The sequence below is a fragment of the Cheilinus undulatus genome, linkage group 4 (genome assembly GCF_018320785.1).
Source record: "Cheilinus undulatus linkage group 4, ASM1832078v1, whole genome shotgun sequence".
NCBI classification, from domain to species: Eukaryota; Metazoa; Chordata; class Actinopteri; order Labriformes; family Labridae; genus Cheilinus; species Cheilinus undulatus.
In genome coordinates, this window is record NC_054868.1 from 12,895,209 (window position 1) to 12,911,320 (window position 16,112).

The 16,112-nt window shown below is 37.9% G+C and overlaps 1 protein-coding gene across 2 annotated transcripts; it reads left to right on the forward strand.

The window, feature by feature from the left end:
- The first annotated feature begins 1,386 nt into the window (after positions 1-1,386).
- Positions 1,387-10,151, forward strand: LOC121507854 (C-type lectin domain family 10 member A-like). 2 transcript variants are annotated; one of them, XM_041784218.1, is made up of 7 exons: positions 1,387-1,519; positions 3,036-3,160; positions 5,531-5,629; positions 5,709-6,497; positions 7,510-7,652; positions 9,172-9,281; positions 9,368-10,151. In XM_041784218.1, the coding sequence occupies exons 2-7, from the start codon at positions 3,055-3,057 to the stop codon at positions 9,504-9,506; spliced, it is 1,386 nt and encodes a 461-aa protein (XP_041640152.1). In that variant the 5' UTR covers positions 1,387-1,519; positions 3,036-3,054; the 3' UTR covers positions 9,507-10,151. The 2 variants fall into 2 exon arrangements, with proteins under 2 accessions (XP_041640152.1, XP_041640153.1); XM_041784219.1 differs by lacking the exon at positions 3,036-3,160.
- Positions 10,152-16,112: the final 5,961 nt, after the last annotated feature.

The following is a 16,112-nucleotide window of genomic DNA, read 5'->3' on the forward strand; positions in this document are numbered from 1 at the left end:
AAAAATCATTAAACATCTTTTAAATCAGCTGTTTTCAAACAGATTTGCCTCAGGACAACTGCGTCCTTATAGAGCCAAATTTCAGAACATTTTTAACCACTTATGTTTTCTCTAATCTTTAAGAAAACTTTGTTTCTTTGGATCTGGATTCCATGGATGGTTAACATTGTTAAGCAATGTGAAAATACATTTTGAGATTTTTTTTAAAGAGTACTAATGTATTTTTAAAGCAAGTATTCCTGTACTTTAACTAAAGGGGTTGTTTTTTTTTTCTCAAAGTATTATTTGATTAATATATTTTTCTCAGCCCAATGCTTCACAATGCTTAAACATAATAATGATAAAAAATGTTTAAAAACATTTTTAATAAGTGTGCAACAATAAATCTCCTAAACATGTGCTAGATTATTCTTAAAAATTAACATTTTGCAGTTGAGATCAAACACTGCATGTTTAAATGAATACTTGACCAAATCAGAGTCATGTACTTGTACATAATTTTAGAATAGAAGTGATAAATTGATAAGTGTTCATGTTGAACTCTATATGAATTCAACTAAATGTTGCTGTTTTTAACTCTGAACAACTTGGTTGTTGTTGTTCTGACAAATAAAGAAAGTTCATATCTTACAGTACAACTCCTCAGATGTACTCAGTACTTACTTAAAGTAAACTTAAAATAAAATACTGTTACTTTTACTTTATTAGATTTACAGGACAGTAATTTCCATTTTACTTTGGAATTTTAACCATAGTAACTGTGCTTTTACTTGAGCACAATAAAGGTATACTTTATCAACTTATGTATATACATTTTGCATTATTAAATAGGATAATAATACTATTTTTTAACATCACAGTGTTATTCAAGATGAAATAAGTTTTTACACCAAATCAAACTGTGTTTAAACTTCCCCACAGTTTGCTTACATTAATCCTGCTTGAAAAGCATTTTTGTGTATTGGGACATCTCTTCTTCCTCTTTTCCATTTTGAAAGTTTCCTGTTGTGAAATTAGAAAACAGCCTTAGCTGCTCTGTGCAAATGTGTGATTACACAAAATCAGAGTAAGTTCTCTTGCATTCTTTTAAATCATGGTATTTATACTCTCTGAAGTTTTAAACAAATAAACAAGAGACACAGGCACACTTTAGCTCATCTTGTGTGGTTTCAAGGTCGTCTATAATAATAACTAAAACATACATAACCTGTGGTGTATTGATGAAACCAAAATCATTGAGCCATCAGGGTTTGAGATCAAGACTGTCTGAAGATGAACTATAATTCATCAGCTGTCACTAACTAAGCCAATAACGGGAAACTCTTGCTCCGCCTACTGACCAACTATCCCACTTCTACATATGTGAAAAAACATGCTCCAGACATTGTTAGAGCAAAAGAACACTGCTTCTGTGGGATAAAGTCGCAGGAAGCCAATTGTGAAGTAAAGCCTGTTTCTTAAACTCCTGAGAACACAAATCCTTGTATGTAATTGACTGGTTTCATCTCTACTTGAGGAGGTAAGTTAGCTTTGTTTATGTCTAAAAATATGATGATACTGAGAATCAGATTAAGAATGAGTTTTATTGACAAGTACATTTTCACATACAAGGAGTTTGACTTAATGTTTGGTGCAAAACAGATAACATAAAGGAAGAAGAAAAATTAATAAGGTGATAAAATATTTAGAGGCTCGAAACTAAAAAAGATCATTAGAGAAAAATAAAGTAGCAAAATGAAATATAAACACCACAACAGATGTAGAACGGAGCCACAGAAGGGCACAGTACAGATGTGCAGGTTTACTGCAGGTTTACTAGTGATTAGGTTATAGTGCAATTTTCTAAAATAATATAACACACTCAGGAGCAGTTGTAAACAGAAGAGATAAAGTGTAGATGTGCATTGTTCCGTCTGCTGCTTTTGAGGTTCAGTGAGAGTGTGTGAGATAAGATGAAATAAGATAAGATAAGATAAGATAAGATAAGATATTCCTTTAGGAATATCAGGGAAATTACAAATTTATAGCAGCTAGAGTGGTGTAAACAAAGCATGCAATAAGACACATAGAGCAATAAATAGAGTAAAAAGAGCATGCAGTTAGGACAATAAATACATGTAAAATTGGAAATATAAAAATGTAACTTACAAATGAAAATTATATTTATATAATTTACATAAATTTAATATTTACAGCTGTTATGTGCATGATGGCTATGTGACAGATTGGATATGGTGGCATACGAAGGGGAAGAGTACTGTTCATTAGACTGAAAAACGGGAAGAATCTGTTCTTGTGATGGGAGGTTTGTTCCTTGTGGACTGCAGCATTCTGCGGGTGGGGGGGGGGGCGGGGTGTGTGTGTAACAAAGCAACAGTAACTAAAACTGCTCCTGTTTACCTGGAATCCCTCATTCAGGTCTACACTCCTTCCTGTCCGCTATGCTAGTACTTTTAACACATAAAGCCCCTAAGTCACGCGCTACTCTTCTCTTCAGTTGTCCCTCCATGGTGGATTGAATTACCCAACTCCATTTGATCCACAGAGTCCATCTTTTCTTTCAAGAGAAAGCTAAAGACCCAGCTCTTTAGAGAACACTGTGCATTTAGCTAGACTACTCTCTGCTATTGTCCCCGGTGGTAGAATGAGTCTCCCTACCTCAGTTGGCTTGCACTGTCCTGCTCTACCTCTGGGATTTTTGTGCTGAGCTCTTTGTGAGTGACCCACTTGGTACTTTGGCCATTATTTTTTTGTGTAAACAATTTAATTAATGCTGACAATGATAGACCTCACATTGAAATTTGATTGTTTCATTGTTGACGTTCTTATATTAAAAAAATAACTTTTTAAAAACCTTCTGCATAGCAGTACCTGATTCCAAATGGACTTAAAGCACTTTGTGGCACTTACTAGTGTTGTTTCTTCTTGTCTAGATCTTTTCTTGTGTTGTACTCTTGAATGTACGCTGCTTTGGATAAAAGTGTCTGCTAAATGACATTGTAGCATTGTAAATGACATTGTGCTGTTCTTTTTAGGTAAGAACTCAATTGAAAAATGTCTGTCAAGTATCATGCTGGTACAATGACAACCTTGGACTGTGACAACAGCAAAATTGACTACAAGCAACCCTTTAAAGATGGCAGCAAGCTTCAGTATTCAGGTAACAGAATTAGATAACATTTTAAATGTTATAATAATAATAATAATAATAATAATAATAATAATTGGATAACAGAAAATAAAATGTAGATAAATTATCTTGATGTTTCAGATATTCAAATCCCTGTATTAACTATAAACATTATTTCTTTCACAGTCAATATTCCCATAAATTCCAAATGTATTTGGAATATATTTTTTCTTTTACAAATATATACTTTGGGTGCTGTGATAGGTGCAGTGATAAGTGATGCTGTTTTACAGAAAGGAGGTTCCTGGTTAAAATCCTTTATTGGTCAAGAACTTTCTGGAGTTTGTGTGTTGTTCTTGTGCATTTATATATCATATTATATTTTTTTAAATTATATTTTCTCAAAGAACTCAGACTTTCTCCTACAGTCCAAAGACATGCCTGTTAAGTTAATTTGTTACTCTAGATCATCTGTGGGCAGGCCTGTCCACAGACATGGCTGGGCCCCTGGAAAGCTCAGAGAACAGGCCATCGGCACATGTAATTTATCAGTATCAATCCATTATCATTGGTGTTAGCCTACTTTTGGAGCTGAAAAGTATGCCAACAAGTTACTGCTGGTCTCAAATAGTCCCTAGTAAGTTCTCCTTTCTTTTCTGTCATCCTGACTTCTGTGCAGTTCATGGCTTATTTAAGAAGTCTGATATACTAGCCAAAAAGTGCCCATCCACATTAACATTACACACACAAGCAAAAGGCTAATTTGGTTAAAAAGGTTTGCAATCTTAAATAGAATACAATTTACTGAAAAACAATAGATAAAATGTGTACTTATGTTGCTTTGACAAGATAGTTATCAAACATGGTTCAGTCAGGAACACTTGTCATACATGGTACCATATTATTGCAAAATGTATATATAGTTTTACTTAGTGGAAAAGGCTCTGCTCAAAAGATGCTCCCTGGGTAGTCAAGCAGCATGCTTTGACTCTACAGGGAGCACATATCTAGAAACCCCATATGGATGGATACTTTAATGATAATTCGTATTGAATGCAACAAAATTGGTTCAAAAGCAATTATAGTAGCATGAATCTCAAATATAAAGGTGCAACAGGCTTTATGCTACTAAAGAGGAGGCTGGGGTGGAGGAGGTTAAGCTTTGACAGCAGTAGCAGCAGGCGGGGATTAGTGAGAAGTACATCATATCTAAATACACTGCTTTGTTGAGAGAAGGGCTGTGATTGGCTGTGGGAGCTGGGAGGCAATGATAGGATCAGCTGGCTGTCAGCTGACACATCCTGAATGAACCAACGCTGAGCTTCATTTATCAAAGTTTACAATGGAGCATATTTTTGCCGACCCAATGGGCCCTCCTTGTAACCTTACAAAGCAGATGGTTACGCCCGTTTCCGTGTTTCTCACTGTTGAATCCATCTTGCAAAGCTCCCATCTGAACTATTTGGGCCCTGTTAGAAAGTTACAGGACCAATCAGCCATAAGGGGCAGTACTTTTGGGCACAGCGGAGTCGTGACGTAAGCAAGCAGCAACAAGAGGCTGGTGCAATTATGGAGGAAGAGCTTAGCGTGGATGCTGCTAAAGTGCCAGTTTTATCAGAACTTGACGATATTTCTTCGTTAAAAGAAGAACAAAGAACAGCATTGAGTTGTTTTCATAAACGACAAAAGTTGTCTACTGACATGTCTACAGTCGCCATTGTTCGCATTATGCAGCTCTCTATGGAGTTTACTCCTCCGTAGAGGCACAGGCTGGGTAGCAGCTACATCAAATGTTTTGCTGCTCTGATTGGCCTGTAAAGATGTGACAGACAGATCGTTCTTCAAATCACCCTCCGAGCTTTTTTCAAAGGCTCTACCCTTTCCCAAACGCTGTCTATGAGTGGTTAACCAGATGGATGTGTGAAACAAATCCATCTGGAGAGCCAGGTTACCTTCCTTGTGGCTAGGGACCTGAAAGCTTTCTTCTTTCTCCCCTTAACTGCAACTTTTTCTGTAGGTGTGAGTGTTTGTCTCTACATGTGAGCCCTGTAGTTGACTAGTAACCAGTCCAGGGTGCACCTCTCTCTATCCCAGTTACAGCTGGGATTGGCTTTAGACCCTAGAACAAGACAAGTGGTGTAGATAATGAATTGACATTGATGCTGACCCAAGTAAAAAAAGAGTAGCTATCTTACTAATATTTACATGTCTTCAGGTTGGTCAAAGTTACACAAATCTGAAATGTGATTATTGCTGGTTGTTGACATATTTCAAAGGTGCTCTTTATATGTATTTCTTATCACTATTCATTGTCATTTTATAGTTCAGGCACACAATGACAAGTTCCTCATGGTAGTTCTTCAGTTTGAAGTTTCTGTTTCCTCTCTTGCTGTCATTCAGTTCAAGCACTGGGAAACAACCCTTTCCGAGTTGCAACACTTTTCCTCTGCTTGCTGTGTGCTCTCCTTTTGGCTGGGGTTATAGGTCAGAGCGTTCACTGTGAGTAAACCTTTGTTTTCCCTGTTTCTGTATTCCACAATAACATGATTGATTTAACATTTTATTTCATTCTTGGCAGCTGGGAAAGTAGAGCGAGACCATCAGAACAAAGTAACAGCCATGAGCAAGGACAACAAGGATCTACAGGAGAGTGTAAGGACAGAGCGAAAACAGAGAGGGGAACTGCAGACAAATCGTGATCGCTTGGAAGAAAGGAGCACTTACTTAACTAGAAGAACAAGCTACCAGCAGACCAATAATGATATACTGACTAAAGAAAAAAATGAACTTACACTAAGTCTCAGTCAGTTACAGGACAGTCATGCTGCTTTGAGCAATGAGGTGACAGAGCTCAAAGTTAATTTAGCCCAGCTGCAGTCTTTTCACAGTGCCGGAACTGTAGACAAAGCCCTGTTACAGAAACAATATGATGCTGTGCTGAAACGCAAAAACGAGTTACATGCCAGTCATGAACTGGCCACTAAGGACAGAGACAGGCTTCAGATTCAATTTCGTAATGTGAGCAGATCAAAAGATGAGCTGCAAACAAGTTACATAAAACTTGTTAAGGAAGCAGAACATTTGGAAGAAAGATACAACTTATCTTCCTTCGAAAAAGACAAGTTGGAGGGCAGTCACAGTAATCTGGTGGATGAGGTGATACGTATAATAGATGCCAATTACATTCTCAAAAAACAAGAACAGACCTTGTCTCAAAAATTTGATACAGCCAGGTCAAATTTCAGTGAGGAAGACTGCAATAATCACACTGTAGAAAGAGAAAGACTGCAGACCACCTACGAAGACCTGAGGGATGAAAGAGATCAACTGCAAGCAGAAGTTGAAAGACTGAAGGCAACCATGAATGGTAAGGAAAATTGTTTTAAGCCCTGATGAACAGCACATTTGAAACAATATATAAATATGTCATTCATTCTAATTCTGTGCGTTTTTTTTTAAAGAACAGGGAACCAATTGCCAGGGTAAAAAGAAAGCATCAGAATACGAATCAGATGAATAAATTCTATTTTAGTGGAAGTAAAAGTGACCTCTTAGAGAGGACAAGTAACCTGCTATTTAAAGTGGCATACACCCACTGATCACTTTATAAGGTACACCTGTTCAGCTGCTCATTAATGCAAATATGCAAACAGCCAAGCACATGGCAACAACAATGTATAGAAGGTGCAGTATTTCTTTGACCTGAAATGTGTGTCAAAATACCATTTTAAGGCAATTTTTGGTAGCAGTGATATTTTGATTTACATATCATGCACACATTCAAGTGTCCATTTTTTTCTAGAAAAGTTTCTACAAAATTCTACTTTCCTTATTTAAATGTTTTCCTTATTAAAATGAGAATAATCATTCCCCTCAAAACAATATTTTTTTTCGAATGTGTAATATGACCGAGAGTAGAGATTTTTTTTCTCCAAAATTTTCAGTTAAATCTATCAAACACTGCATTGGTTATAATATATAATTAGGTGTATAAGATAAGAAAGTTCAAAAATCATCGCCTTTAAATTGCAATCACAATATTGGGGAAAATTGTAATAGGATATCCCCGAAACCATTCAGCTCTAAATTGAGCCCAGGCTACCTGCTACAAGGACAACAGCCTCTGCGTATCCACGGTCTTGTATTTGGGATTTCAAAATGCACTGTTAAAATGTTGACAATATTAACAGTTTAAATTAAAACAGTTTCTTCTTATGCTTTGGTATTCATTATCAAAAATGTACATACCTTGTTTATCCATAAGTAATTAATATCAATAATACTAACAGAAGTTAAACATGATGAAGTTGTATTTATATGCAGGGTGACACATTATGAACAGTTGAAATAAGGCATACATAATTCTCCTTAATTTTCAGATAAGAGATGTTTGACCGGCTGGAGGAAGTTTGAGCACAGCTGCTACTTCCCCTCTTCTGTCAAGAAAAACTGGGCTAAGGCGAGAGAATACTGCCAAACCAGGGGAGCAGAGCTGGCAATCATAACAAGCACAGAGGAAATGGTTTGTTTTTCTGCTTACAATAATAATAAAAAAAAGTAATAATATATTTTATTTATGAAGCGCATTAGACTGTATCTGCATGGGCTGCATGCTTAAATGTGTCATCTCAGTCATTTCAATGAACACGCTTCCTGAAGACCTATTAGATAAGCTTCAAACATGGATCTTTTGTAGGATCACCCATTATCAACTGGCTCTGAGGTTCCTATCAGCTCTAAACAACTGTTTGTGTGACTATGCTGATCAGAGTAAATAATCCATATCTAAGAGAAGCAGAGGTAAAATATGACAAATAAAGGCACAGGGGGTCTGTCTATTTGTTAAAGATTTTAAAGAGTTGTATTATAGGGTCAAGCTTTTTATGAGGGTTGTTATTAGGGCTGTCAGAAATAAAGTATATTTTGCATTTGAGGTCTAAAATTAAAACTTCAGGATATGGGGAGTGCTGTTTTGCCCTGTTAAAAGAGTTTTTTTCTTTTGATTTGCTTCAGCTTTTTTCATTTACTTTAGATCTGTAGCTCATTGTGAAGTAAACGTTATAACTTTCAATTGACAAAAAGTTCCTTATTTCCTTTCAAAATAAATCTGTTTTTTATGCAACAGGAACCAGAGTGCACCGAGCTTAAGACAGATCAGAATTTAAAAGCACAAAAAAAGTTTTTAGTCTTATTCTAATCATTAAACTTAAATGGTTTTCTTACCGAGAGAAAAATAATTAAATGGAACTCCTGAAAGTGCGAATGCCTTTGTATTAACCTTTGAGGCCATCTCCTACTTCTAAATCATGGTTTCAGATCACTCTGGTGTATCAGTGAAGCACTCATTTAAAGAACACATCTAAATTCAGGATCAACAAATAAGTGTCTGCTTTTTTGATTCGTAAATCCCACTTTTAATTCTAAATTAAATGCTGTTTTTCCAATGCAAAATAATGGATTTTTTAAACTGCAAATTAAAACGCAATGAGTCATGAATAACCATTGAAATTCAGCAATTAATCATAATCAAACCATTAGTTATTTAATCATTATATGTAAAAGCTATGTTTGGATAGGCAACAGATACAGTATAGTAAATACAATATGCTTGTTTACAGTCTGGCCCACCCCCCCTTCCTTACAACATCATGACATAGTGACCATCAAACAGGGAGACTGCAGCTCAGTAGGTAGCTGGTGGTCACATATTGATGTGTCCTTGAGCAATCTATTTGCCCCCACTGCTGCGTCTGTGGCATATAAGTGTGTGGCATATAATTCTCCAAAGCAACCTCTGCCATCAGTGTATGCATGTGGAGTAAATGTGGTGAATTAAGCACTGCTGAGTAATGTGGTTGTCTGAGCATGTTTCTTTTGCACCCAGTTACTTTACCAAAGTAGCTTTCCCTCCTTCTCACTATGCTTTCTTTGTTTAGCCTCATCAGTTTAACAGCCAAATGGCTTGAGAGTTTGTGCCCCAGTTTCCATTTCCAGTTTTTAAATTGAACTGATATGTCCTCACTTTGCATTTCTCCTCATAGACTTTTATCAATAGTCTGTATTCAAGTGACCAGGAAGTTTGGATTGGGCTGACGGATGAAGGACAAGAGGACCAGTGGAAATGGGTGGATGGGACGTCAATGACCTTAGCGTAATAAACACACTCAGATTTCTTATTTGAAAAACCAACGGATGAGCTCATTTCTTCTCATTTTGGATGTTTTTCAACTCTTGCAGGTTCTGGGGTAAAGGCCAGCCTAACAGCCACAATGGGAAGAACCAGGATTGTGTTGAAGTCTGGCATCGTACGACAGGAACTGGTGACTGGAATGATGAAAGCTGTACCATAGCACAAAAATTTATCTGTGAAATTTGATTCTGATGTACTGAGGGGTGTAAGGGTTTGGTCTTGTTCGCCTGTGTCTGGTTCTCATGAGTATCCTGTCATGTGAGCTGTGCATTTAATTGTTTATGGCCTTTTACGACTTTATATGTAGAGATTTACACGGAATGATAAACAGCGCTGTGAACAGCTTAAGGCTGAAGACAGTAGCTGGTGTTGAGTAAGTTAAATTAAGCACAAGGCCTTTTTTTGGGATACGCTAGGTAAAAAGAAGCAGCTTGTTAAGGTGGTTTTGAGAGTCCCTTTGAAAATGGTTCTGTTTATTAAATCATCATGTTGTATAAAACTAATTAAGAATTACAATGAATTTGTGGTTTACCCACACTTACAATTTTAACTAATTCACTTTTAAGTAATTGAATTGCTCATTAATGCATGCATCTTTTAGGGGGACTTTTGAGTATCTGGTGGACAACTTGGTTTTGGTTTGCTTGCTCTGAGCTGCTGTAAAATATCTGCTAAAGCCTGAAAACAAGAAAATGCATTTTTTTTTTCAGCATATGTTCATGTGGGATCAATAAGGCACATGGGAGGCTTTGCAGAGTGTAACTGTTACCCTAGTATACTGTATTATCCATGACCCAGTTTGTTTTAATAAACATCTTATTTGTGATTTAACATTTTAAAGGGATATTTTGGTATTTTTCAAGTTGGGTATGATACCTGGCAATAGCAGTGCCATTAGCTTCTAGTGATTTCAGAGAGCATAGCCCGTCAAACAGGACACTCCTGGAGAAACTAGGCTAGGCTAAAGCACAGCAGATCGGTAAGGCAGCTCTGAGTTAAAAATGGGCCAAATAATAATAATGCTGGCTTAGTTGTAGGCTATGTTTAAAATTTTTGAAGCGTTTAATGTTTCGTCCAGAAAACCTCTGTATTTTGCAATGTTTTGCAATGCAAGCCTCGACTACTTCAACTATTATGTGATCTTTCACCTCAGCGTATCTGAACATCTGAACAGTGGACTTCATCAGCGGAAACAAGAAGTAACTGAGCTAACATTTGCAATAGAAAATGAACAACATATCTGATTTTTTTGAAAATGAAACATTTGATCATGTCATGGAAAATATTAGCTCATTTTGAAGTGTAAGTGAACCCCAGCTTAAAGCAAACTACGCCCACTTCAAGATTTTAAAGAATACACAGAAAGTAGGCAGCTTGGTAATGAGAGGAGGGAGGGGAAAAGGACGTTTTTTTCCAAGGATGGGGTTTTCCAGGTGAAGCGGGGTTGACAGTGATGTCTCCTTGCCAGAAAATGACAGAGTCCTGCAGCCCTGCTTCCTCAGAGCGATCTTTAGATGTGGAGGATTTTTTCCCTCCAGAGTCCCCCCGAAGCAGACTGTGGAGTGGTGGTGGTCCTGATCATTACCTGTTTGGGCCGTTGACTCCAGCACCAGCATTACTAAAGCCAGAGCTCTCAGAGCCAAAGCAGTGCAGATGCAGGCAGGAGAGGATGGGATGGTCTCTGAATGGTAAAGTCAGTTAAAGGCGGTAACATTCTACCTTTTATATAGAGTTTGTCTATGTGACATAAGCCAGGCCTTTTCAGAAAACATTTTTTTTTTTTAGCAGAAGTCCGTTTGAGCTTATTAGAAGTTGTAAAATGCAGAGCTTAATCAGTTTGGTGCGAATGTCAGAAATAGCAACAGCATTGATTTGTTTTATCATAGTTCAGTCAGAGACTTCAGTGTACAGCTGAAACAAAGCTTAAGTGTTCACTACTTCTTTAAATTTGATGGCAGCAAACATCTCAAAAAGTAGTAATTCTAGCTGCTCAATAGTCCTGGGTCTTCTTCCCCAGATGTTTGATTTTATGTGTCAAGTGCTTTTTTATTGGTGAAAGGCCTGGACTGCAGCCAGGTCAATTCAGCAAACTGACTCTTCCACTGAGAAGCCATGCTGTTGTGATGGATGTGGTATGTGGTTTAGCATTGTCTGGCTAAAATATACAAGGCCTTCCCTGAAAGAGACATTGCCTGGATGGGAGCATGTTGCTCTAAAACCTCAGTTCAATTTTCAGCATTCATACTGCCTTTCCAAATGTGTAAGCTGCCCATGCCATAGGCACATATGCAACCTCATACCATCAGAGATGCAGGCTTTAGAACTGTGAACTGATAACAACCCGGATGTAACCGCTCCTTTTTAAAACAAATGGCACCTGTGGCACTCCTGGACCGTGTTCCCATAGGGCTTCTTCTTTGTATGATACAGCTTTAACTTGCATTTATGGATCACATGTGAATTGTGTTGACAGACAACGATTTCTGGAAGTGTTCCTGAGACGCTGCTGGGATTTCGAGTAGAGAATCATGCCTGTTTTTAATGCAGTGCTAGATGAGGGCCTGAAGATCACGGGCATCCAGTAATGACCTAACTTTGCAAAGCAGATGGATACGCCGTTTCCTTGTTTTTCACTGGCGAATCCATCTTGTTAAGCACCCGTCTGAACCATTTGGGCCCGGTTAGCCAGCGACAGGACCAATCAGTGACGAGGGGCAGTACTTTTGGCAGTGTCGTTATGCAAACAAGCAGCAGCAAGAGCTGGTGCAGTTATAGAGGAAGAGATTAGTGTGGATGCTGCTAAAGCATCAGTTTTATCAGAACTTGATGACATGTCTTCATGAAAAGAAGAACAAAGATCAGCAGTGAGTTGTTTTCTTTTTAAAAACAACAAAAGTCAAGTACTAACATGTCTATAGTCGCCATGTTTCGCGTTAATCCTTGGTAGCTGCTACATCATGTGTTTTGTTGCTCTGTTTGGCCGGTGGAAATGTGACAGACAGAACGTTCATCCAATCACACTCTGAGTTTTTTCAAATCCTCTGCCGTTTCTCAAACATTTTCTATTGAAGCTTTCCCAGATGGATGTGTGAAACACATCCATCTGGCATGTCAGGTTAGTAATGACCTTGTCCTTTGTGCACAAAGATTTCTCCAAGTTTATCTGAATATTTTGATAATATTATGTCCTGAATGTTTTTTTGTATATGACACTGAGGAACATTTTTCAGAAATTGTTCCACAAAGCTTTTCACCATTAGCTTTTTATTGTTGTGGCAGACCCACATTTCCTGGATCATGCTTGTTAATTTGAACCAGTGAACGAAGCCCATTCCAGTCTACTGACTGTATTAAAAGATTGGCTTTGGATGGACTGTATCCAGCTATAGTGACGCTGTAAAAAAAAAGGAGCCCAAATATTGCTGCCATCATGTGGTGTTGCTGTAGCTGTAAGCCAAAGCCTGTGCAGTAGGGTTATTATGAGGAGACCGAGCTGCCATGTTGGCCAGTGAAACCACAGAATTGATGTTGCACTCCTTTCACTAAACAACTCAAATGTATCAAATGCTAAATAGCAAAGATTGTTTAAGTTGGCAAATTCTACAGCACAACAGCTACTTATGTTGTTCTTGGGCAAACTTACGAAAGTTGGAACTGTCTCATGCCATTTGGTGCTTACAGATTGCTGGTATGTGAAATATTTACACCCCTGTTTCACCTCGCCCTCTGGTCTGCTATTGGAGGTAGTGACAGAGGTGTGATAGGGAAACAAGTTGGAACCTCCTGTGATATAGCAGCACTGACTTCACTCTAGCATCACATTAGAACTATGTACCTTTTTTTTTTTTTTGGGTAAGGTAGCATTTCAAAATGAAAGCAGCCCAAGGCAGAAACAGGCATTTTGGCTTATCTGAAAAGCTTGCTTGGGTTATTTGCAATCCCTCTTACCATGTAAGAGCAAGATTTAGATGTTAACAGAAGCCAAATTTATTGAAAGTTAAAGGTTTTCATTGTAGTTTTTCAAATGAATGTCAATGTTGAAAATTTGTAAATTTGGCACAGATAATGGACTGTTATTGGATGTGTGTGCCCGGCTCTTTTGTTATGTTTTTCTCCTCTTTCCTCTCCCTTTACTGAGTGCTGTAGGAGTCTTCTTTGAAAGACATAACTAACCCCTTTGTCTAATTATGTTGATTGCCTTTATAGGGAAAGTAGCATTTCCTGTGTGTTACAACTCCCATTAAATTATTTACTTCTTAATACTAAACATTCTGTTCTTACTTACATTACACTAGTTCCCCCAATATGGTGTTATTGCCTTCCTGACTCGTTTTTTGTATTCATTTGATGATTACCTTACCCTCACATGCCAGATAAGACTGTTTCACACATCCATTGTGGGGGACAGATTTCATATCCATCCAGGCAACAGTCTATAGTCTCTGTTTGGAAAAGGCAGAACCTTTGAAAAAAAAAAAAAAAATAAGAGCAATAAGAGCAAGTAGACATTTGACGTATAAGGCAGTAAAGGGAGTAAACTACATAATGTGAGCTTGACGGCAGCTGTTATCGTTGTTCACTATCAGTGAAGCTAGTTAAGGAATTAAACTCTTCTTGAAGCTGGTCAGGAGGAGCATAAACATTACTTCCAGAAGCTTCTGGAGAAGTCAGTGTGGTTATTTGCTCTGTTTATGATAAATTAATGTTGATCAGCTTTGATAAAACTGCTGCTGTAGCTGCATACAAGGTTATCATTGTTTACCAGCTTGTGGTAAAGCTAAACCTCACCCACAGCTACCACCTCATTGTCCTCAAATCATGCCAGTTGGTCTTCAAACATTTTTCAGCTTGAAGCTCCACAAGATGGATCTGCCTGATGTCAGACATGGAATCTGGCTAATCCATTAACTTTGAAAGGCTTCGATTACCTTCAACAATGAATCATTGCTGGTTAAACCAATGACAAGATAGCCATCAACAGTGAAGCACGTTGTTACAATTTAGCCAGGTAGTTCCATAGCCAGGATAATAATTGATTTGTCTCAAGCCTTTTTAAAGAATGACAAATCATTTCTCTCTTTCTGGTGCAAAGAGCCAGACTCAGAGCTAGAATATGCACTGGGTTGCAAGCCAGCACTCCAGCCTTTAGAATAGACCAAGCCCCCCTCTAACCAGGATGTGACCAATGCAGTGGACCAGTACACTCAGATGAGGTGCAGAAGTGTTTAGCATCATAAACATTAAACAAAGCAAAGGAATCTTTGCTGTGATCGCTGTACAACCTGCAACATCTTAACACATGCAAACACATCTAAACACATAAAAATACTTCTAAACACATCTAATCTCTGCTGGGAGCATGATGGGAAAACTCCACCCACCAGATTTGAAATGGCAGTGGGCAGGACTTAGATTAACTCTTTTCAGAGTTGAATTAACACTGAATGGATCAACAGTGTCAAATAACTCCCAGTACTGAAGGCCATTTAACTCTGAATGGAGTTAAGATTACACTTTGAGTGTTAAAATCAACACTGAAATGTTTAAAACAATTCAACACTCCAGTTTTCGCTGTGTAGCTTTTCCTTCCATTCTTTGCAGTTTCAAAATTCAAAGTCATGCTCTCCATAACATAAACTGTTTGTTCTTGGTGTATGACCTTTCTTGGACATTCATGACATTTTAGATTTAATGCCTAACCTTTAATAGACAGCGTTTGGGAAAGAGCAGAGCCTTTAAAAAAAAAAAAACTTGGAGGGTGATTGGATAAATGTTCTGTATGTCACATCTTTACGGGCCAATCAGAGCAACAAAACACGTGATGTAGCCATTACTGAGGCTCACCACTACTGAGGAGTAAACTCCATAGAGAGCTGCATAACGTGACTGTAAAAATGTCAGTACACGACTTTTGTCACTTTTGAAAAGAAAACAACTCAATGCTGTTCATTGTTCGTCTTTAAACGAAGAAATGTCAAGTTCTGATAAAACTTATGCTTTAGCAGCTTCCACACTTCCGCCATAATTGCACTGGCCTCTTGTTGCTGCTTGCATACGTCACGACTCTGCCATGCCCGAAAGTACTGCCCCTGGATGCATATTGGTCCTGTTACTTTCTAACCTGGCCCAAACGGTTCAGATGGGAGCTTTGCAAGATGGATTTGCCAGTGAGAAACACGGAAACGGACGAATTCTTCTAAGAATTCTAGTAAGGGCCATAATGATAGGCAAATAACATAAAAATATCACCTACTTTTGTGTAAATCAATATTACTTGTGTATAGAGACCACAAAACACTTAGGATCACAATCTTAATAGGATCTCTGTGAAATGTTGTCTCTGGGATCAGTGCTTCAGTCTTTCTAATCATTCCTACATCCTACATGTTTTCTTGGCTCCATCACACTCGAGCTCCATCTGCTCTGTGTCTATTTCTGGTAATTATTCTGGGGCTCAGAGGCAGGCTGCAGGCACGAGTTTTGTGCATTGAGAGGATTCCATTTTTAACCTGCATGTCTGACAACAAAATGACACAAACCTATATAAATGCTGTTTATAACCACAGGAAAGAAAGAGACTGCATTACCTGTGACAAATTAACATTGTTCTAAAGCAACAGTGGCATTTTTACAGGTTAAAACAGAGTACCATCAAACCTGGCTAAAAGAAGGTATTTTTTGATCAGTGGTTTCCAACCTTTGTCTTTGAGGAGCTCCCCCACCACCACCACCACCTGCACAGAGAAGCTGAGCATCCTTAGGATGCAAATAATACAAAATAAAGGGATACAT